The sequence below is a fragment of the Egretta garzetta genome, unplaced genomic scaffold, assembly GCF_000687185.1.
Source record: "Egretta garzetta isolate BGI_Z169 unplaced genomic scaffold, ASM68718v1 scaffold197, whole genome shotgun sequence".
In the NCBI taxonomy this organism is placed as follows: Eukaryota; Metazoa; Chordata; class Aves; order Pelecaniformes; family Ardeidae; genus Egretta; species Egretta garzetta.
This window is the reverse complement of record NW_009260274.1, coordinates 2,324,906-2,349,348: the sequence shown is the minus strand read 5'-3', so window position 1 is coordinate 2,349,348 and position 24,443 is coordinate 2,324,906. Positions and strand designations below refer to the sequence as shown.

Genomic DNA, 24,443 nt, shown 5'->3' with positions numbered 1-24,443 from the left:
CAAAACATCTCCCAAAAAAAAGACTATTTAAAAAATAAGTTTGATAAAATTAACAGCCAGAGTTGATTAATGGAACAATGACTTAAGCAATGAATCTAATTTTTCATAAACTGTACTATTTCTGTTTTAAAATAAATAAATAAATATTCCTATCAAACTTTTTTCCTTCTTTCCTTCCTTTTACAGTTCCGTTGCAAAACTGACAAATGTATTCCCTTTTGGTGGAAATGTGACACTGTCGATTAAACCCAGTTTTGTCAGTAGGGTCCAAATCAAATACAATGCTTTATAGATGTTAGGAGGAGGATTTTTTTTGAACACTTTTTGTTTGCAGCACTGTTTTCTTTTCCTTGGTCTCTGTCAAATTTACAAAGGGTGCAGGCTCTTGTTTGTCAGCCTGTAAAAGATTTTCATTAACTCATGTCTGGAAAGGGTATTTTAAGGTCTCTGGAAAATGTTTCTCATGTTTTAAACCTTTACTTGATCCCAGCTACGTTTTTGCTAAGGATTTTTATTTTAAAGCTATGTTCTGAGATTGCTGGTTTTTATATAAAAATACAAAATTCTGCCAGGTTTATTTGGTTTATTTTTGTAAATAGTAGAAATATAGAATTCTAATCCCATTTGCTTGTGTTTCATTGCAATTATACAAGTTTAGCTACACGTTATTATTTAGTGCAATTTTCTAAACAGCGGTGTTCTCCATATGATTCCTACTAAGATTCTGTGTATTTTTCACAATGTGTTTGATATAACTATTTTCATTTTCTAGTTTTATAAATACTGTCAAAAGAAAGTTTGTAGAGCTAAATCTCACCCCTCCAGTTTGGAAAATTTTATGCAATGAACATTTTTCATGTGTCCTGTGTAACTTTGACGCACTATCCTGAAGGTGGTGCAGATACAGCATATTTCTCGATAGCCTCCTATCGTCCAAATAGTAGGTTACTGTAGTATTCCCCTGTTGAATTGTATACAGCTGGAAGTCAATTATGATTATGTGTTCAGCATCCCAAAGGATGGTTGCTGTGAGGGTAGCTGACAGCAAGTTTACTTGTTAGAAAAGTAGCTTTCTTGTGTACTGGATTTGCAAACAGTAGTATCTGTTGATGGTGCTATTTTTCAGTCTCAGTCACTGACTGCTTTAATACTATTCTATTAATGTGCAAAAATCGAAAGATTCTTGGCTTTGTCCCTTAAGCTTATATACACAAAATGCTCTACGATGTGTTCTACAATCTTACAGTTAAGTAACAGTTAATTTGATTTTTTTTTTTTTAATTGAAAACTCTCACCCAGATTTTTACAATTTTATAATTGGTTTTCTTTCCCTGCTGCAGAAGCCTTTGAAGCAAGGTTTAACATGTGTAATCATTCTACATAGGATTACATTTTAAACTACACTATGTTTATATAAAATATTACTGTAGAGGTGCATAATTGCTCATTCACTCCAATGGCAGTGGCTGTGAGAGGGAACAATGTTAGACCTTTCATAGGGAATAGAATTAGAGTGCGATAGGGAGTTTCTTAAATGCACGCTTGAACTCAAGTGCTTAGAACCTAAATTGCACGTCTCTGTTGCGCTAATGGTAAGCATCGACCTGTAGAGGGTTGCGCTCTGTATCATTAGTAATGTATAACTATAGTTATGCAAATTTAAAATCTCAGACTTTGAAATTAATTTTGCAATTGTATGTGTACATTTTAGTTACTAATATCTATTCAGATTGAGATTATATAGGCAAATACAAAGGTTTACAAGTTCTTTTGATTAGTCCATAGAGGAAGAACAATGCCATTGATACCTTAACCGTTCCTCTGATAGTATTCATAAGCAGTTTTCTTTTTTCTCAGCTGAATTCAGGTGTCAGCCAGGACGTTTTCAGTGTGGAACTGGACTTTGTGCTCTTCCAGCCTTTATCTGTGATGGAGAGAATGATTGTGGGGACAATTCTGATGAACTGAACTGTGGTAGGTGATTATATACATTGTAGACTTCAGAAACATGCTAAATTGATTTAGATGCCATGCTTTAAATTCTGTCAAGAAACTCTATTATTAATCTTTTACCTTTTAAGTTTTTAAATCTTTTCATCTTTAACTTTTAATCTTTTTAACTTGATTTTTTTTTTTCTTTTAACTTAAAGACACACATGTGTGTCTGTCAGGTCAGTTCAAGTGCACAAAGAATCAGAAGTGTATTCCAATAAATCTGAGGTGCAATGGACAGGATGACTGTGGTGATGAAGAAGATGAAAGAGACTGTCGTAAGTTATATTTAAAGAATTTTGCTCTGATGACTGTAGCTGGTTTTAAACAAGGAACTGAAGTAAAATATGTAAAATACTGTAAATGCCCTCTATGTAAAATAATTTGAGGATTGTGCAAGCCAGTTAATTCACAGGGTTGATTGATGTACAATGCTTCATATACAAGAGAACAAACTAAAATGTCACTTATTAACTATGTTTTTTAAAGTCATTGCAAAGAAGAGGGGTGTGTAAACAATTAATTTCAAGCATTTAATTGGGTTTCTGACTTGGGTTGAAACATCCATTTTACTCTTAACCACCTCACAAATGACTCATCTTCCTGAGGCTTTCATCTGCCATGCCTTGCAGCAACGCATTTCAATGGAAAAAGATACTCTTCTGCTTCCTTCACTGGAAAAGATGTCGATCCATAGCTCCTACATCCTTTTTCTTTGATGGAGTTTTCTACCTTTTCTGTCCCCTTTCCTCTGGGGACTCCATTGATTTGCCTATGTAACTTGATTTCCATTTACTCAGATTTTAATATATCTTATTTTTCACAAATTAATTTTCACTCTATATTTCATAGATATAGAGAAAATATTTTTTAATTTGAAATGGAATTGTATTGAATAGCTTGTGTCTTTGATAATTTCATAATTAAAATGATGGTGCTGTCTTGAAATACATCTCTGTCCTTCACTCAATTAATTATTCAGATCTACTGCTGATCTAAGGTGCTTATTCCTATTTTCTGAATTAGCCTTCTCAAGGTTTGCATCATGCTGCATTTCTGCAAAGAACATGGCCCTCTCCAAGGGAAGGGTTGCTAAGGATACAAAGACTTTACTGATGGCCATGTTTAATGGCCGTCTTCCAAACAGCTCAGCAGAGCTGTGGCCTCTGACAAGCAGTATTATATGTTGGTTTGCATGTTATGTTTCTTTAAAAACCGATTAAGTGGTGTCAGGTAAACTCCTGTGGAAAGATAGGAGAATGCTTTTTTCATTATAAAGAACTGCACATGGTATATGGAAGGTTCCCAAAACCTTGAGGTGTAGCTGACAGAAATTGAATCAGAGCAGTGGAGTCTGCAGCACAGCCGTGCTCAGGGACTGTGGGAGAGATGGGGTCAGGATCAGCGGCGATGGAGTTGAAAACTTCCTAGGGATTAGTGGGGATAGGACAGTCTGCTGTGGCATAAAGCAAGCTTTTGAATTGTCTGAAACAGCCATTAACTCACCTGGAAAGACACAGTGAGGTGTGGGGGAGGTTAATTATATACATTTTTTTATTTCTGTTCTGTCTTACCTAGACTTAATTAGCTTCTCTCTTAAGAAACTTAAGTGTGCCAGTTTATATTTTAATAAAACCTCACTTGTGGCTTCTGAAAACTCTTCAGTTTGGGGAGGTTAAGAAAAGGGGAGGTTTTAAGTAGATCTACCACAAAGTTCATATCGACTTGGGCTCCTGTCACAAGACAGGTAACAGATGAGATTATCTATTTCATTCTAATTTCACTGGACTAGGATTCATAAGGCACAGACCTTTTTTTTCAGCTCTACCACTGTTTCATTTTATATATCAAGTGACCTTGAAGAAGTCACATTTCATACTTAAGGCTTTCCATATGTAAAATGGAGGTAATTATGCTGGTCTTCCTTGTAAAGCACTTTGAAATCCCCTGGTGAGGTGTCCTAGCTGAGAATCAGTATTATTTTTTATAAGTATCGTTAGCAGCATAGCCAAGTCTAAATGCTTTTTAATGCCAGCACTGTAAATTTATGTATGGAAATGTGACACTGAACAAAATAATACACCAGCTTTTAACAGATCTAAAATTTTTCATCTTGCCAAACTCAAGAAAAAAGAATGATGGTATCAAGGAGCAAATTGCTTTTCAACAGGGATAGGAGTTTGTTAAAAACCTTACGGAGTTCCCTAGGTAAACGTGGGACAAGCGTTCGTGTGGGAAAACACTATCAGAGAATAGATCATACTGTTTTCCACCTATGTTCAATTTAGTTTAGAACAATTTGAAGGTTCTCATACATATGCTTGTCTCTAAAGACATCCTTATGCACTGGTCACAAATAGCTTGTTTACAGTGCAGGCCAGATATATGTCCTTTACTCATCTTGCCTCTATACTCTCCGTTATGAGTTTAAGAAATAGTAAGATCTGTGATATATGCTTGTGAGGGAGTCAATCCAGAACCACGTGAGTGCACCAAGGATCTTTTTTGTGGTAAAGTAACTGTTCTAAAATTAAAGCAGATAAGCTTTAACTTTAAGCATCCTGAAAGAGTAAGATGAAGGTTAGCTGAATCTTTTCATATTTATCTTGCTGTAGGATTCATTCAAAAAGTCATTCTGCTAAACTGATGAAGTGAAATAATTTTCAAATTCTTCTCAACATTTACTCATGGCCTCTTTTAACACTCAACACAGAATTTCACCAAAATTGTACATAATTTTGATTACCTTTCTAATCAAAGCTTTGAGAGATGCCTTAGTCCTTCAAACTGACTTTTAGAATTGATAACTGGTGGTTTAGGAAGTTAGAGAAAAAAAAAAATCTGACTGTGTTTTACCAGTGTGGTTTGACTGTATCAATGTTAAGTCTATCTGTTGTTAAAAGAATATCACAACAGACGCTTTGTTTATTAGATGCATTTGACCTTACTGTTATATATAAAATAATATATAAAAGGAAGACAAAACCATAAACAATATAAACCTGAATGCTGTTTTCTTTTAGATGTTATGTAAGTGATGCTAATCTATCCAATTTCTAAATTTTGAGTCTTTAATATTCTTTTCTTTAAAGTAGCTATTTTGAATATTAGCAGAAATTTCTAATTTTAATTTGGAATCCTTTTATTTGAAGCTGAAAACAGTTGTTCTCCAGACCATTTCCAGTGTAAAACAACAAAACACTGCATTTCTAAACTGTGGGTATGTGACGAAGACCCAGATTGTGCTGATGGCTCAGATGAAGCTAACTGTGGTGAGTATACCAATGGTGTTGAATATATTACGGTAGCTTGACATTTTTGAAAAATGTAGCAAAAGGAAATAATCATCCCACTTAATATGTCCTCTTTCAGTGTATGATAATACCTACCTGATATGATAGCTGTACCTGGCTCATACAGTTCTTGTTGAATGGTAATCTTTATATGAGCAGTCTATAAACTTCATATTATACTACTACTTATGGGCAGGAGCTGTAAATGGGTATCTCCTTTGGAATATAGTGACATTTTTCATTTTTCTCACAGAATTACCTAGCTTTTGTCAATTTATTCTACATACTTTGTTGCTGCTGGAGTTCATAAATGGTGAAAAATGTAATAATTTGCAAATTGCGTTAGTTAAGACTGGCTGTGCAGAAGACTCCAGAGCAGATTCCAACATGATCAACTTTTGCTTCTCTCTGTGAGGTCCAGGGAGTTACATGCCCTAACACACCACTCCACGAACTTTGCATCCCCAGAGGACTTCTCCAAGAACCCCTAATACTTATGAAACTTCTGTACTTAAATTTGATAGTTTGAGGAAGCAGATTGTCTACAGAGAAGATCAAGGATAGACTCGCACCATTACCAAACCAAAGCCCTAACTTCTGTCAGAGTTTACACAATATCCAGAACCACGGTGTTGTTCTCCACTGAGGCAGATTTTTTAGAACATAACTACTAGCTTTCAATCCAAGAATCTCTTTCATTGCTTTTTTTAAGTTTCATTGTTGGATCACAAAGATAACTACATTTTTTAACATGTTTCTTATTGACAGAACAGATTGATTATATTTCTGCAGAAACAGTTAATATTACTTTGTTAAGACAATACTCATAGAAAGTTGAAAATCTAAGCAGTTTTCACATTGGTCTCTACATGATGTTTTATCGTATATGCCTGGTGTGCTATTCGTCATCACTTGGAAAAAAAACAGATCACACTGTATAGTAGTAGTAGTAGCTGTTCTCAGTCATTGCCTGCATTGTTGGAAAGTACTGAGTAGCTCTTTCCTTGTAAATGAAAGAAATTAATAAATATAAATATTCCACCTGGAAAATGGATTACTGATAGTCAGAGTAAGAATAAGTGGATCAGTACTGTTGGAAAATCACTGAACGTGATGCCATTGCAAGATGCATGCTCACCAAGTGCAGAAAAATTTGTGGAAATTTCAAGGTAGGTCTGTAAAGGAAAAGATGAAAAAATGTTCTGACATGGAATTGAACAAGAAAAATAGTTGTACAGAACATTCAAAGCTCTCACCATTATTCATCCATGCATCAATAAAGGGTTTGATGAAACAAATGAGTCTGGACAATTTGCACTACCTCTGAGACAACAGAATAACAAAGTGACAGGCTGTAATCAAGAACAAAGCACTGAGAGACAGCCCAATTTCCATGGCTATGTTTCAAGCAATTGACACGTATATGAAAGCACATATATGAAAATGTTGGATCTGGTAAATATGCCTAGGAAATTGAACTCTTCCTCAACACTGAAAATCCAAGATCATCATTTGAATTGTCAAGAAGGGAAAACTAATTAATCGTATCAACTGGAAGGAAGTAACAGTCTAAGAAATCATTTGGCTTGAAGAAAACGTGAATGCAAAGGAGAACCACCTTTGCATAGAGTCTCTTTATATCTTCTTCTGGGCTATAATACAACTACCACTGCACTGCTCTCCTGATCCACTCCATAAGTGCTTTCTTCTGCACTGTCCCCCATCACCTTGATCTCCAACATGCCATTTCTTTCCAATTCAGACAGTGTTCCAAGCTTCCAAATTGTGGATTCATATTTTGAGCAACCCATGCAAGCCCAACTGATATGGCACAAAGGGTCTTAAAATAATTAATCAAATAATATCCTCAAAACACAAAGTTTAAAAGGAAAGAGGGGAAAAAAAAAAACAAAACAAATTCATGCTGAACAGGAAAAAATCTATTTATAATAGGTACTTCACTGTGATTCATCGTTTTAGACAATAGAAAAATAATGTCCAAATTATCAAAGAATAAAATAGTGTAGAGGTGCAGCACGTGCATTCCCAAGTTAAATAGGTTTTTTCGGTCACAATATATTCAACTGGTTATGCTGGTTCATATCTAAGACTCATCTTACATTTTATTCTGTCTCTGGCAGTGACTGAAAGGTAATATCTAGGGAAGAATGTGTGAGAAACGCAGGCCTGTAAAGAAACTTACCTGGGATACTCTTCAAGCCTCTAACAATTTGGGAATCAGACATATTCTGAGTCAAATAGGTCTCTGTATGCAGTAACCCTTGATGGATTTCAGTCTCTTTTAACCTTTGTAAAGTTTTCACAACATGCTACAACAAGGAGTTCCATAGCTTAATTACACACCTCCCTGAAAAACCACCTCCACTTTTATTTTAAATCTGTTCACTGCATATAATGCTCTTAGTTTTTGTGTTGGAGGAGACAACAATTTATCCATGCTCAAAATCTCTATGCCACACGTGGTTAAGTACACATAGAACAACTGAGCCTTGAAAAGAAGAAGGTGGGTTTAATCACATTTTAAAGTCTTCTGTAATTTTATCATTCGAAATATGTTTAAATGACCTTATTATAGCAGTGGTTTTAACACTGTTTGGTCTTCTGTGTTGTTGTTGGTTTTTTTTTTTTTTTCAATTTAAAGATGTGGGGTTTTTTATGAACAAGGTTTGATAGAATTAAATTCTAAAGCTGCAAGCTGAGTATAATAAAGATCTGCATATGTTGGTGCTAATACTTACTTGTTATCATTTATAGTTCATTTCTAAAATGCTTACAATGCAAAACTTGTATAAAGGGTAATCTCTTTTTTGCTTAAGTGCTGCATAGTCATATATTTTGCTTAGTCAACACGTGCTACTGTGTGTTATTGGAGATACTATATTGAGTACATTTGTTAGAAGTAGTCTGAATGTTATTTAGTCTTCTGTGGCCACTTTCCGACTCAGACAATTGAAGTAGAATTAGGCAATGTATGTTTATTAATGAGTGTATGGTGTTTTTCAAAGAACAGGAGGTAGAGATAATTCATGCTTTCTGTCCAGGCAATTAAAAGAAGCCATTAGATTATGGTAATCCTTGCTCACAGCTTAAATTCTTTACATCATAAAAGGTCCTCTTTGAGTGAGAATCTGAAGAAAGCGGTGTGTGGTCTTGGAAAGTGATTATAATCTGCTTTAAAGGTTATCTGTGTTTCAGGTCTTTATTAGCATAATGTGTCAACATTAGTATGGCTGCTTTCTGCTTCCTCACTTTTAAAAATTATTTTATTATTAATTTTATTTTTAGCCTGAAGAGTCAAAGTAGGTTTTTTCTGATGATGAAAAATATGTTCCTCGAGACATTTGAGGGATGCATTATATAAACTTAAACTTCCTTCAACAGGCTTATAACTTCCTGTAGCCAGCATGAGTGACAGCCTGCCAAGCTCCAGAACAGCTAGCGAGCAAAAGGGAGTTTCTCTTCATTTTGGGTTTTATCCCTCTCAGGCACACACACAAATGCAAACATGCACATATATGGAATTCAAATCCCCAAACGGCAAGGTGGTGCAATTACTGGAAAAACAGTGTTTTAATTCATAGGGACTGATACTTGAATCAAAATGGGTTTATTGTGCTTATGTAATGTTTTGGGGTTTGGTTTGGTTTGTTTTCCATTTAAGCCTTCATACTATTTTCTTCATGCTCTTTTAGAATTATTTCTAAAACAAAATCCTAGTTAGGTATGCACAAAAGCTGAACATCAACCAACCAGCAGCTACCCCAAGCAGTCACACACATTTCTGAGAAGGGACCTTTGCCTGTTACAGTAGATCAGTGAATCTTTTAATAATAATTTGAAGAGAGAGATATGAAATTCCAGTTATCAGTACTTACTACTTTGCCTTTGTACCATTCCTATCTGAACTTTCACATTTTAAGGTGGCCTCATTATAAGAAAAATGGAAAGCAATTTAGTGTTGAAGACAGCAATGACAAAATGGGGTGGGTGGGGAGGGGCCTGGGTGTTCTTTTCAGGGTTCCACGATTCAAAAAAGTAAGGTCTTGCACTATTCCCTTTGAGTTGAGTAAATCAGTCGTTCTCAAAGATCAAATATTTGTTACACAACTTTCCCAAATCTTCCTCTTTGTTATATCTTAGTTCTAGTATCTTAGTTTTTTTCTCATCTCTTGTTAACATGAGGAGGGAAATACAAGACAAGTAAATCTGGTTTGTAAGACATTGTCAAGTGTAAGCTGTTATGAGAGAAGAGTCAACCCAAAGGAAGAATAAAGCTTTCAGATTTGTGAAGAAAAGAGCCTTACAAACATGCAAAATGGATTTTATAAAGAAAATAGTGAAATATTCCTTTGTGTTTGGTAAAAACAGAGTAAGAAGAGAAAGATTAATACTCAAGTGGTAATCATAAGGTTAGACTACACTTGCATAAATTTAAAAAAAAACCAAACAATCCAGCCTTTCTTCACCAGTCTAAAGAGGCAATGCCAGAAAATGGATTTAACGTCCTTGAGAACTAGATGATTCTTTATGAAGAATAAGAAAAGATATATTGCATGTTCTCTTCATCCTAGCAGGTAGCTGAAATGAAGGGATGTCATCTCTGGCTTCTGTATTGCTGATTAGATCTTGGTATATCTATTAAACGTGGAAGGATAAATGGAATATAATCTGCCATTAGTCTTTAGGACTCATTTTATGGGCAGATATGTTAATGGAAGATTGTAGACTTTACTAGAAGTACTTTAATAAATATAGGATGGATTTCTGGTTTGAAACTTCATCTTTTGCAAAGCTACAGAAACAAAATACAAGAGTGTCTTCTTTTTGGGGGGCGGGGGGAGGATATTTTTATTTTTTGTAATCCTAGATATTTTTTAAGTGCTTGACAGGCAAGGATTTGAAATGTCATGATTGAAATGCCATAGGCTGTCATCTTGAGAAACATTGTAGGAAAAAATATTTTAGGAGAAAACTACTTACTATCATGATATTAGCAGAGAATAAGAAACAAACGTAAAAGGCAGTATTGTAATTACCAAATTTTTGGGTGTGCACAACTGAGCTACAACACCATTTACCTCCACCTTCTTGATATTCAAATGTAGTTTTGATTTATCACTCTAGTTCCAGAACCACACCTAAAACAAAGCACAAAATGCAGCAGTTTGGGCCGTAGCATCAAATCTAATACCTCTGATTCACAGTCCTTTCCATTTCACAGGCAGACAAAGTAGGTAGATTTAAGCTAGTGTTTCAGTCCTCCTTTATTCTGTCAATTATTAGAACTCATCGAGTTGTCGTGATAGCAGTATGAAGTCTGAACTGACATGCTATGAAATAACCTAATGGAAATTAAAAAAATTTCTATTGAAATATCATCACAGTGACATGTAATTTTAAATATGTCATTGAGGCTTCTACAGAGCAAACTTTTTTTTTTCAAAGCTAATGTCACTGATAACTTTTTAATTTACTTCATTTCATCTCAGTCCTTAGAACCTTAAAGAATTACTCAAGAAATAAAAAATATAAATAAAACACAGAGGCAGCTCCTTCCTGCTGGAGGAGTTCAGAATTTTCATCAATCTCCAAGAGGCTTTGCCTACAGTGCTACTCAGGAAAGTTCATTGAAAATCTGCTGCATGAAGAAAATTAATCTCAGTTTAGCATTATATGCTTTATAATGTTTTACTCTGTATAAGTAGACTTCCAATCCAAGACATCAGAACGTGAGAATGTAAATCAAAACACAGTTTTCTGTCAGGTATGATTAGTCTGAAATTATTATATGGAAATAATATTTTGGAGAAATATATATTTTGTACGTTTTCAAATAAGTGTTCTTGTGGTTTACTGTGATCTGATCTTTTGTAAAGCAACCTTACAGATAAATTCAAGGAAAAGCCAATGCAGTTTTTGAGATTCAGTGCAATAATACCCTTTCTTTAAACTATTTTGTGATCACTTCTTTATTTCATATTTTTTACTTTAAATGACAGTGTATACAGTCCTTATTTTATCTTCAAATTTATAAGCATATCTCTTTTTGGTATGAATGAATAAATAGTATCTTAAAGAATGTGGTATGAGAAAAAATATTTCTGAAGGTAACATTTCAAGTATTATGGTTGCTCCTTCTTAAAGGACTATCTAGCAATGTTGTCGTGTCACTGTTTAGTAACAGTCTTTCCTCTGTTGACTCTGTCAGCAATGATGTAAGTGGTACTCATCTTAATTACAGATAAAAAAACTTGTGGGCCTCACGAATTCCAGTGCAAAAACAACAACTGTATTCCAGATCACTGGCGATGTGACAGCCAAAACGACTGTGGTGACAATTCTGATGAAGAAAACTGTAGTAAGTAACTTTTACCTAAGTACATGTTATAAGGAGTGGAGTCAGTTTAGCAACATGTAAGGGGAAACTTTTCAGTTTGGATAAACTGCACATGTGGGTTTTATACAACACCGTCTGATCCGCTGAAAATCGGTCGACCAGAATTCAAAATGTCCCTTGCTGAAGTTCTCCAATTTTACCCATTCTTATAAAGAACTGTAATTCTGTATCAGCTATGCAAAAATGCCTTACCTATGACTTCTCAATAACCTGACAAATTCAAAATAAATATTACAGTTTACCTTTGTCAACAAGTTACATATCGCATCTCTCATCTCTAGATAAGAACCATAAAAACTGCTCAGTGATAAACATTTGTTAACAATAAAGTTTGATCAAACACTACCTGCCCATTACATTCTTTATATTCCTGAGATGATTTGCCTTGTTTTGTATTGTGAGAAGTCCATTTCTAGAATACTTAATCACATTAAGAAGTAGTTCAGTTAGCCTAGTTCTCTCCTGCCTATTAGGAACCTGAATGCCTAATAAATCTCTGTAATACCACTGTCACTGAGTTATTTTAGGTCTGGTTCTCAGGAAGAAATTACATATTTTTAATGGTTTTATCTCATTGTCTCTATGAAATATTTCAAGAGGGAAATTCCACAAATAGTTCTGAAGTGCCTTCTCTTCAGTTGACAATTTCTATTCTTTTTTTTTTTTCTTTTGCACTTAGAAATCCAAGAAATTAATACCTGGTTGTGTAGATAATCTTGAATGCATATTCCCGATTTTATATCATGTATGTATATGTAGTATCTTCAAGATAATAACCTAGAAAGCTTAATAAATTAGGCATTCTAATGCTGACTACGTGCTGTCCACCCTTTTCTCCAATTTGAGACATGGTGTCCATAGGTACAGCACGTCTGAAGACCAGCTCATTCTGCTTGAAAGGTTAAAGTGGTTTTTTCTACCTTTTAATTAGTATCTAAATCTGAAAATGTGAGTTCCTGCAAGCAATAGTATTGTAGGTTTCATATACAGGTGTTCCATGTAAAGGGGAAAATGTCATGTGGCTCACTAATCACTCAAGCCATTTATTGTTATGCCCCAGGAGGGGTTTTGACACACAAAAGCTTTCTTAACTTTGTAGGAGATTTTACTTAGGAATTGATTATTAATGCCAGTGGGATTTTTCCATTTTCATTTATACTATAAATAACAAGAAATTATTTTATGTTCTTTTATTCTCTTGTAAAAATCTAATAAAGGGCTATAGTTTTGCTATAGCAGTGTTGATCTACATGGCTAGGTAATCTTCTGAAAATCTGAAAATTCGAAAAAAAAAAAAACCCCAACTTCTACAAGACATTATTGCTGTTTGCAACATAAGTGTCAAGCATCTTATTTGACATTTGTCATGTGTGAAGTGGGATTTATTTATCACCCAGTATTAATAATTTTCTTCCTTAAAGTTTAATTACCATAGTATGAAATTATTAAAAAAAAAAAGTTCAAATAATGAGGGAGCAATCATCGATCCATTTTTTTTTAATATTTATTAAGCTTGTTGTCTTTGTGTTCACATCAATAATTAAGTTATATATTCCGTTCTTGCCTGTTCTCTAGTCTTACAGATAAAGAAATCTGTAGTTAATGGTAATGGGTAGAATTAGTGAGTTGAGAGTACCGAGACGCAGCTGCTGCATCAAACTAAAGGCCGGAGTGGTGATCTGTACTTTGTGTTAGCTTTTCTTTCATTTTCTTTTGCTTGTCAAATGCGTACTTCACTTCTAACTCTTGAATCCCGTATTCTGCTGTTTAAATTAAATACAGTAGGCTGACATAGTTGTAAAATTCAAAATCTTGGAGGCACTGAGAAAATACATAATACTGTTCAGTTGTTTGAAATAGATGTATAAAATTCTTTGTAGGCTGTCAGGCCACTTATAGAATAAATTGTAATGAAACAAATATATATGAAATTAGAACTTCAAAAGCATTTGACAAAATATATTACATTGCACGTTATGATAAGCTGTTCATAGTATACATGAATACACAAAGGGCTTGTCAGGCAACTATATGAGAAAATGAGTTGTTTCTGAAGAATGCAGAATGAACTCACTGAATTATAGAAATCCAGCTCCAGTATTTACATTTCTCAATATAGTTTCTTCACATGCACACGCAGCATCCTGGTGGAGTTATCAGAAGTGAAGCAGAAGGCATGTTAAAAAATACCACATATGAGTGTGAAAAATTATTAGTGGTATAATTCCAATAGTTGTGCCTGTAATGACTTTTTTCCTTAACTGGGTTTGTCTTACAGTCTATTGTTCTTTAACAATATTTGGAACCTCCCAAATAAGTAAGAGTTATTAGGAAGGTTATAGATCCATACTGAATTGGCAATAAGCAAAGTAGAATGCATTTTTAACTCTTCTGAGTTAATATCTTTTTGGAGAGGGACTTTGCTTTCGGAGTTTATTTGGACTTTTGAAAACAGATTAGAGCAAAAAATAGTATTTTCTGTTTCAGGGAACTTCAAAAAAGGAAAATTCCATAGTAATGCCTGTCTTATTCCTTGCTGAAAAGAAAGAAGCAGTAATCTTTTATTGAATGTAATTAAAGAAAATACAATACACTATAAACACTGAAGCAAACCAAATGTAATAATGCTGTAGAAAGACATGAATTCAATCAGAGTAAAAATATTACTGTTGCTAGAGAATCTTCTCAGTGCTGTTTTGTTGCTCCTACAAGTTGTCAAGAAAACGAATTAGTTAATTTTGTCCTGGGATAAGTTTGTATTCCAAATGCAGTGAGAACTAGCTGTTATTTAATGTTTAAGTGAAAACATTTTAAACCAGCATATTGAAAGAAACTAAGCTGGAATGTCTCCTAATGTCACCTTGAGTAGATTTTTGAATGGACAGTGCTGTAAATTCACACTCTTTACATTGCTTAAGGCTCAGCTGACTTGGTGCAAGTCAGACAATGGCTGGTGACAGTTTTCTAAAAGCCAGCTAGGTGTCAATGCTAGCCAAAGGCAAGTATGCTACTTTAGTTTGATAAAATGATGTGTACCAAAGGTTTTTCTTTTATGCATATCCACCAGTCTTATGCCTAGATTAACAAAGAACAAGTGTCATCTTTGTTTTGACGAAATACAGTGCTAAGTTATTGAAAATATTAAATAAGTAAAGACAATCTGCATTTAATGCCATATTAAATATATGGGGAAAAAAAAAACCTCCACCTTTGGCCACTTTAATTGTCTTATGTTTGCAGGCATTCATTCTGCAGGGTGGTCCATGTTACTGTTTTTAGCAGTATTGTAATAGAGAATTATGAGGGGTGGTTTTGTGTTTTCCTCCTCTTCCATTTTGTCAGGTGTACTCTTTCTGGCTGGGATAGGCTTAATTTTCTTCACAGTAGCTATGGTGATGTGTTTTGGATTTGTGACCAAAACCATGTTGGTGACACACTGATGTTTTAGTTGTTGCTGAACAGCATCAAGGTCTTTTCTGCCTCTCACCCCACGCCACCAGCGAGAGGCTGGGGGTGCATAAGAAGCTGGGAGGGGCCACGGCCAGGAGAGCTGACCCCAACTGACCCAGGGGTATCCCACACCGTATGACATCACACTCAGCCATAAAAAGCTGGGGAAAAGGAGGAGGAAGGGGGGGGATATTCAGAGTTAGAGTATTGGTTTTCCCAAGACCGTTACACATGATGGAGCCCTTGCTTTCCTGGAAGCAGCTGAACACCAGCCTGCTGATGGGAAGTAGTGAATGAATTATTTTGCTTTGCTTGTGCACGCAGCTTTTGCTTTACCTATTGAACTGTCTTTATCTCAAGCCACAATTTTTCAAACTTTGACCCTTCTGAGTAGCTGTGCGTGGTTTAGCTGCCCTCCGGGGTTAACTCACATCATCATAATACTGTTTTGCTGGTGTTGTGTGGATGCATCATACTGGATACTCTGGCTTGGCTTACTGAAAGGTTTCAACTCCAGCACAACCATCTAGTAGTTGGTCTGATGAATACTCATTCATCACAAGAAAGAGTGGCCTAAGTATGTTCTCTAATTCCTCAAAATCTTTGTGATCTACTGCTAAATGCCAGGAGGAATCAAGAGGTCAATGTACACTTCTAACTCATTTTGGTTGAGGGGCTCCTAGCCCATGTTTGTATTGCTGTTACTTCTTCTGTGTACAAGTTTGTCATGGTTTAACCTGGCTGGCAACTAAGGACCATGCAGCCGCTCGCTCACTCCCCCCTGCCATGGGATGGGGGAGAGAATCAGAGAAAAGAAAAAAAAAGTAAGACACGTGGGTTGAGATTAGAGACAGTTTAATAAGAGAGAGGAATAACACTAGTGATAATAATAATGGTAAGAGAATATACAGAATATATGGAACAAGTGATGCACAATCCAATTGCTCACCACCCGCTGACCGATGCCCAGCCCGTCCCGAGCTGCGATCACTCTGCCTGCGACTGACCGACCGACCGACTAATCCCCCCCAAGCATGACGTTCTATGGTATGGAATAGCTCTTTGGTCAGTTTGGGTCAGCTGTCCTAGCTGTGCTGTACTCCCAGCTTGTTATGCACCTGGCCGAGCAGGAGAAGCTCAAAAAGTCCTTGAGTAGTCTGAGCACTACTTGGCAACAGCTGAAAACATCAGTGTGTTGTCAACATTCTTGTAGGACTAAATCCAAAACACAGCACTATGCTAGCTACTATGAAGAAAATTAACTCTATCCTAGCCGAAACCAGGACAAAGTTCCACCTTTCCTATTATACAAATCAGTTTTTCTAGAAATTTGTTTTGTAACAGCTGCTACAAGACAGAATTCTCACAAGGAGCAAACTTATTTATCCTGTACAAATCCAGGTAAAAAGTACACTATAAGTTTGAATTTCATATCCTATTTAAAGAAAAAAAAACTTAGTCTTTTTTCCCTCAGACTTGTATATCAGTACATCAGTGTCCTAAAAAAATCCTTTCAGTTCATGACTTAGTGGAATATCTATGCCTATTAAATGCAAAATTGAACCCCAAATATTAAATCATTTTAAATGGTTCTCATGAGATTCTTTTTTGCTACCATTTAAGTTGATGACAAATGTCTGTTGGCTCTACACATTATTTTCAGACTTTAAAATGTGAAAGAAGTACATCAGTTTATGTGCTGTGTTTCAAGTACAATTCCTTCTAATAATTCAAAAATGCTTTTCTCAGGATGGAGTTTCAGTGTTTTTATAAAGCAGAAGCTGAAAGATGCTGTCGTTCATTGGTTGTACAGCAGTCTATTAATACTTATTCCTTTCACTAACAGTCTGAGCACTGATGGGAAAATACTCTTCTGTGTTCATATGTAAATCACAGAGATATATTCCAGCAGCAGAAGTATATCTTGCAAACACAGAATTGAGAAGTTAGCTCATTGTGTACGTTTTTCCAGAATCAAATCTGTTTATAAGTTATTCATTAGCAGTATAGAAAATGTATTTGCTTATATTTTGTAAATTAATATAGAAACATGACAAATGTTTATTTGCATGTGAATTACTTTTTCCATAAATTACTTCCTTTACATAATGTATCATATCGTGAACTTCCTCTTCCTGGCCTGTTGACAACAAAAAAAAATCAGAAGTCAGTGGTTTGCTAACATTTATACAACAAGCTTTTGCTTTGAAAAAAATCATAGTAGTATGTGTATAATCTAAGAATCCATTTAAATTCTAACCTTTGTTTTACTTAAATATCACATTGCTGGAGAACTGATGCAATTGCTGTAGATCTGCTTTATTATGACCTTCCTACAACTTCAAAAAGAAAAGTTTCGCCTACCTGGAAAATGAAATTTCTCATTAAAACTTACAAGCAGCATCATTTTGACTTTTTTTATGAAGTGAAGAAAAAAAAAAAGTAGCTGAAAGTTTCATTAAAAGTATTCCTTTCTTGGAAACGTTTTTTGATTTTTATAAATCCAGAAAAGAACCTAAGTTCAACTTTACCTTAGATCTGCGCAGCTCACATCTAGTATATTCTCATGCTGGTATTTACTAAATTCTTCTCAATTGGAAGCCTCTGATTTTGTGTTTGCTTTCCTCGATCACTATAGAACTTTTTTCAAAAGCATTGATGCTTCCACCTTCCATAACCAGGTAAAGGACCCTTTGCATTACCCACTCCATTACTGCCCATTGCAAGTCTCTGCTCTCAGTCCCTCCTCTTTCTTTTTTACCCTTCCTCCTTCGATTTAGTCACTGTCATTTACCATTTGCCTGATGTTTTTTCCTATCCCTCTGTTGAAAAGTTCTTACTCATTAATCCTTATTCTTGATTTTACATTATTTACATAATGCAGTGTTTACTGTGATGGAAATAATCCCACAAGTAATCCTTGTTTGCTTTTTCAGTCCTGCTTTCCCAAAGCTCTCTGACTGGCAAGTCTAAATTGCATGTAGAGACTTGCTTAAATTCTCTTTGTTTAACCTAACGGTCCAAAGTCCAGCCATTAACTTCATTTTTTCCAATGTCTTTCATAATGGTCATCATTTTCAGGAAGAAAGCACATAGTATTCTGCTGGGGGAATCTTCCACACTGTCCCCTTGCTAGTGTTTTTGTGGCAGCAGTAGCAAAAGTGCAGAGGTGTGTGGCCAGTGAAGTAAATAGGCTGAAACAGCCAACCTCACCTTCTCAGGATCACTCCGTCGCTCCCTGCAGCCTACTTCTCTGGTTTGCTTTGCCTGTGCCTTGAATTAGTTTTGTGTCTACGCTTCCCCTTTATTGTGTCTACCTTTTATAATGACTTCAGAGCTCCTTGTGTTTTTTTTCTTCCCAGGGAGTAGAACAACATTACCCATTTATCACAAAATACCCCTCTTACCTTCCAACCTTTACTGTCTCCTATCCATCTGTAAGCTCCTTAGGTTCTTTTTGTCTAACATCTCACTTCTGTTTCCCTAAAATAATTGAAATTCCATCCTTATCCTTACTTCTTTCCCCCTTTCTGCATTTTGTAACAAATTGACAGTAGTGGGTTTTTTATGAAAGTATACTGTCCCTTGACTTTTGCAACTCACTGTATTCTCATTTTTTTAAATCTAACACTTTTGTCAGTATTGAAGTCAGTAGATTTTTTTGTGCTTCCTCCCCTACTTAATTTCTGGAAAAAGGATTTTACTTGAAACGCCAAACCTTACCTCTTAGGCATTCCATGTACCATCTCAATACTGCTCCTCTGAATGCTTAGCTCAGGGGAAGCTGACACTTGACAGGCACGTTAAAAGGAACGTGATAAATGGTGTGCTATTGCATGATGGAAAGTCAAAGATCTGGTTAGTTCTGATTACATTCAGTATTACCAGGTGCAAAAAAAATTCTGGTCTGTGGTACATTTCTCTCAAAATCTGTAATAACATATATGCATTGAAATAAAATAATTTGAAATAAATATTTATATAGACGGCATCACATAATTGTCCAAAGAAATTTGATAGAACTGAAATGAAAGTATTTTCATTACTATATTACTATATGTAAATGAAATTTAGTTATAAAATCTTATGAAACAAAATTCTACAGAAAGAAATCCTTATAGTTTGCAAGTGAGTGGTTTTGACTTTGTTATAGTCATTCATGGATTGATTGGGGGTGTTAAGTATAAAAAAAATTACAGAAATATTAATAAACCTAGGGTTGTTACTTTTCTTTATTCAGAGCCTCAAACATGCACTTTGAAAGACTTTCTTTGTGCAAATGGAGACTGTGTTTCAGCAAGATTCTGGTGTGATGGAGACTATGACTGTGCTGATGGCTCAGATGAGGTACGCTTCTTCCAGGAAAAATATTTCCTTAGAAAATGAGTAGTTTTATATTGTTGGAGAATGGATTCCCACATATGAATATTTTAAAAAGCAGCAGCGGGAATTCTACACGTGAATGCATATACGCAAATATCTTGACTAAATTAAAGCTAAACCTATTAAAATAGTTATCCTAAAAAGAGAACATGCAAATAAAATCAAGTCATGTTTAAAAATAGTCTACACCTTTTCATCCCAACAATGATCTGGGCCTCTTCCCATCCTGTAAATACTTTGTGTCCTGGTTGGGGAACCACTCTTTCTACACACAGCAGTGGTTTGGTGCGTGAGGCGGTTTTCTTTGAGAAAACACCGTGTCAGCTGTTGTGTAGCAGAAGCTCTCTGGGTATTTGCTTTGCTGTTTTTCTGTGCTTTCCTGTCCCTTTTTCCCTTATCCTTTCCTGCCACTGCTGGACCTCAGGTGCTTCCCACCTGCTTAGATGGTGCAAGCCACCTTTCATGAAGCATATCTACAAATGTATTTTATTTCACAAGGTGTTACTGTATGTATGGATGAGTATAAGCTGTAATTTCTCTGATCAGCTGTATATTTACCAATGTTTAATATAAACTCCTGATCTCATATGTATGTTGTTTTTATTGTACCAGAGGTATTGTGAAACAGGCTGTTCAAGAGATCAGTTCCAGTGTTCCAATGGTCAGTGCATATCAGCGAAATGGAAGTGTGATGGTCATGAAGACTGCAAACTTGGGGACGACGAGAAAAATTGTGAACCAGGTATTGTTTTAAATAATGCTGAAAAATAAAATAAAGCAAGGAATAAATCAGAATGAAGGAGGAGAAAATAAATCAGCAGGTCAAGATTCCCTGTACACTAGGAGTAGCAAGGAACGCAAAGAAATCTGAAATACTTTATCTTTTGAATGTGTATCATTGTGTTGTCCTACTCATGTTTTGAAAACCCCACTTATGTACAGCTATGCAATGTGAAGCTTGCTGGGGGGAATGGTATTTAATTTAATTATATTGAAATATAATTTGATAATGTATACTCAGATTATAAAAATCTGCTCTGAAAAGAGCAGTAATTCTTGGCATGTTACTAAAGTGTCTCTGGGGATTTTTTTGGTTTGTGGTGTTCATTCAATTTTTGCTAGTCCTTATGCAAAAGTTTGCTCTAGCAAATTATTATTTTTGATGTTATTGTCTTATTTCTTTATTACTGTCTTGGAAAATGAGGTTGTTTATTTTTTCAGGAATATCCCTAAATTTTTTTCTAAGCTTCATGTAGATAGATGCAACTGATAGAAGTCTATGACAAAACTCCCCTGATTTACAATGTGACAAAAATGTTCACCTGTATTTTAAACAAAACTGATTAACATGTATTTATTGTAATTGTAATAATATATATTTTCTAAACCCATGGTTTCTTATAAATTAAACTTATTTAATTATCAACACTTACATAACTTTAGCTAAACCCTAAGCCCATTTCAAAGAATGGAGTTTTTTTAATACACTTGTTCTATGAGTATGCATATGTGTGTAGTACGTTGTTACCAAGCACAAGGAAAGCATAAAAAATTTCTCAGTGGTGAAACACAAATATCCATTCACTATTGCTATACAATCTACTTAGGATGCAACAATTAAGTTTTGTCAAATATTTCGTTGTAGTTTATGAACATTTGGAAAAGCTCTGGTCAGCTACAAATACATGTTTGTTCATTATGTTAACCAGATGAAAAAATGAAATCATAAAGCAACTCGTTTATTAATTCTCTTCTTCTTAATGCTAAAATATGTGTTTGTAACCAGCATCTCCAACCTGCTCTCCAAGTGAGTACGTGTGTGCAAGTGGAGGCTGTATTTCGGCGTCTTTGAAATGTAACGGAGAGTATGACTGTGCTGATGGATCTGATGAGGTAGCTGACAAATTTATGTTGATTTCTTTTTTTCTGACCATCTGACATGAAATTTGTTAACAGTTTTAGAACTGAAAATAATTAAAAGGGCAAATGGGGTTTTTTTGCACCCATTGAACACTGTCAGATAACAGCCCCATGATTTTGGTTCCTTGGTAGTTACATTGCATTATGTTTGTTTGTTCCATGGCCACCTTTTAGAGCAGAAAAATTTATTTCCCCTAAGTCAAAACCTGAGCTGTTCTGGGGCAGTTTTATTCAGTGACTGCTCCATACTGGCCATGTGGACAAGTTTGTGTCACATTTGGCTCCCTCTGTCCTCTAGATTCATCTAATACAATCCTAGCAGGCACTGCAACCCCTGTGGGCCTTTATGCAATGCTCATCCTACATGTTCCACTGTTGATGTCTTCTTGAAAAATTGCCAACTTCAAGAAAAAAGACCAAAAATAATTGTTATTTCTGAGAGCCGTAAAGGTGCCAGTTAGAGCCTGAAGGATGCCTGACCCAAATGCAACCCGGTGCAGGTGAAGACAATCCACTGTGGAGGTTTCTGTTCCTGATCGATGTGGATATGAGCCAGTTTGCACTGACTGGCCTCAAGTCCAGGGTTGGTTCTCTTAGGGCAGTTGACCAGAAATGTGAATATAGCCCTTGTTTCCAATGCTAATACTAAGCAATATAGAAGTAATATCGGAACTTCTATAATGTGCGGTTACAATGTCACATGGACTTCAGTAACTATTTAAATTGCACTTTGCATTGTCAGGGACAACTTTATTGTATTGAATACATAGGAAAACAAAAAACAGTGGTGGTAAATTTTGTTGGGTTTGTCTTTGAATATGATGGGTTTTTTCTCATCCATTAATACTTAGCTCATATCTGTATTTGCACAGATGGATTGTGTAACAGAATGTAAAGAACAACAGTTTCGATGCAAAAATAAGGCCTACTGTATCCCCGTCAGATGGCTTTGTGATGGGATCCATGACTGCGTGGATGGCAGTGACGAAGAAAACTGTGACCAAGGTAAGAGACACTTTTCTTTAAAAGGCTTACCTTATTGGGTTTTGTATTAAGTCATGTTGTAAATTAGTGGTACTCTGGCCGTTCTGAGTGATGAAATGAAAGCTCTGTGACCTCCTTTGCCAAAGACAGTATAGCAGCTTCACAAGCAATTTGCAGGATGAAGCAAAACTTACGTTGTTTATAACTCACAGCTCCTTGTTCCTTCTTTGTGTTTCCTTCCCCAAGGACCAAAAGGTTGTGTTATTACTGGAAGCACATTCTGTCTCATCAGAGAAATTGGTAATAAGTTCAGTTAATTTATAGTTTTATAGGCAACAATAAATTACAAAGCCATATAATATAAGGAAAAATTGCTAAATAAGTAATCTTAAGACCTCAGTTTTCTACTTATTTCCATGGAGATGAAATGATGCAACTAACCAGAACCCATAAAACCACATTTTGAATTCTCGCTTTCCTTAGAGAGCAGAACTATGTACGTAAGTTGGTTCACATGAAGCTAACCGCTACGCTCAGACTCTCATGCTTATGATTAAGCTTCCAAATATGTTTTTTAGAAATATATCTGTTGGTCTAATCCTCATAGTTGCTGCAGATTCACAAATCTTGCTCGAATATGTCTTTTAAATTGAGTATTCATATATATTTACATGCATATCTATATATACATACACACAGGAAGGTGTATGCAATTAGACATTACTAAATGAGTTTTCCGTAGTATTCCTTCTGAGAGTAAGACCATGCAAGTCTTTATTTCTGATTTTTTTTTTTTTTTAACTGAACCTTGCTTCAGCTACCAGGCAGTAGCAGTGTAACTCAGCACAAAATTCTTACAAGTGTAGAGTACTAATTCAATAATTGTGACAAACACAGAACTTCTTACTCAAGTTAAATAATTTTTTTTAAAAAGAAAAATTTTACTGAGTATTTTGTCAGCTTCTTGTTTTTATTTAAAGTGAGTAGTTCTGTGTGTTAGTCATCTACAATCATGATATGTGTGTATCTTCAAAAGCATAATGCAGTACAGTAATAAGTAATAATAATCAGAGATGAAGCAACCAAATCACAGAGTAAAATATCCGTCCCTTAGTTTGTCATAAGTCTATTAACCAACACTTACCACTAGGGAAAAAAGAAGTTATATGGGATGATTAAGTTTGAAAGAGAGACCAGAAAATGAAGAAAACAGGATGAATGTTCCAGGGGTGTTTAGATGCAAAGAGAAAAACATCATATTTTGAAGTGTTGATGAATTAATTGTTTTGAGAAGACTGCGATGAACAAAGTTTTTTAAAACTCCTAGTCCATTTTAAAACTGCTTTTAAAATATCTAGACTGTATCTCTTTAAAACCCAATGACGTGTAAGTGAGTAGTAACACACTTACTTTATCTGAAGCCCACATTATTCTTTGGATAACATAATGGAGCTTCTGTGAACTGCAAATTGCTTATAATGCAATAAGAAGCCTTTTGCCTAGTTGGTTATTGCTATAATACTTTGTATTTATGTCACAATTATGATTTCTGTTACAGAAATCTACTCTATGAAGGAATTATGACAGGCAGAGCAATCACATGAAACAAATGCTAGTTTATCTCACTGATAACTAATTTTTTCCTCTTTGGAAATACAGCAAACACAAATGGAGTTTTATTCTACAGCATTCTAAAACAATCTCTGTAATATTTATCTGTAGCCCACTGTGCACATGTATAAATGTGGCTCTTTTCAATCTTATTATACAACTGGAATTATGGTTTTATTGTGATTGTACACAAAATTATTTATATTCATGTCTTTCATCATGAAGAATACTTGATTTTTTAATATTTTTTTCCTTGGATGATGATAAAGAATATTTCTGTTAATGTTCATAACTTATATTTGCAATGGGAGTGAATTATATTTGGTAGCATAGTGTGAGAGCTCCCAACATCCTTTTACACGGTGGGTATTTCATGCAAACTAATTTTCTGG

General features: G+C 35.1%; 1 protein-coding gene across 1 annotated transcript in view; it reads left to right on the top strand.

The window, feature by feature from the left end:
• The window catches only part of LRP1B (LDL receptor related protein 1B), a 595,001-nt gene that overhangs the window by 504,120 nt on the left and 66,438 nt on the right, over positions 1-24,443 (top strand). Inside the window, 9 exon segments of the mRNA XM_035897882.1 lie at positions 187-237; positions 1,788-1,974; positions 2,151-2,270; positions 5,145-5,264; positions 11,548-11,664; positions 19,394-19,500; positions 20,149-20,278; positions 21,323-21,429; positions 22,329-22,461. Coding sequence (XP_035753775.1) covers positions 187-237; positions 1,788-1,974; positions 2,151-2,270; positions 5,145-5,264; positions 11,548-11,664; positions 19,394-19,500; positions 20,149-20,278; positions 21,323-21,429; positions 22,329-22,461 — 1,072 coding nt within the window.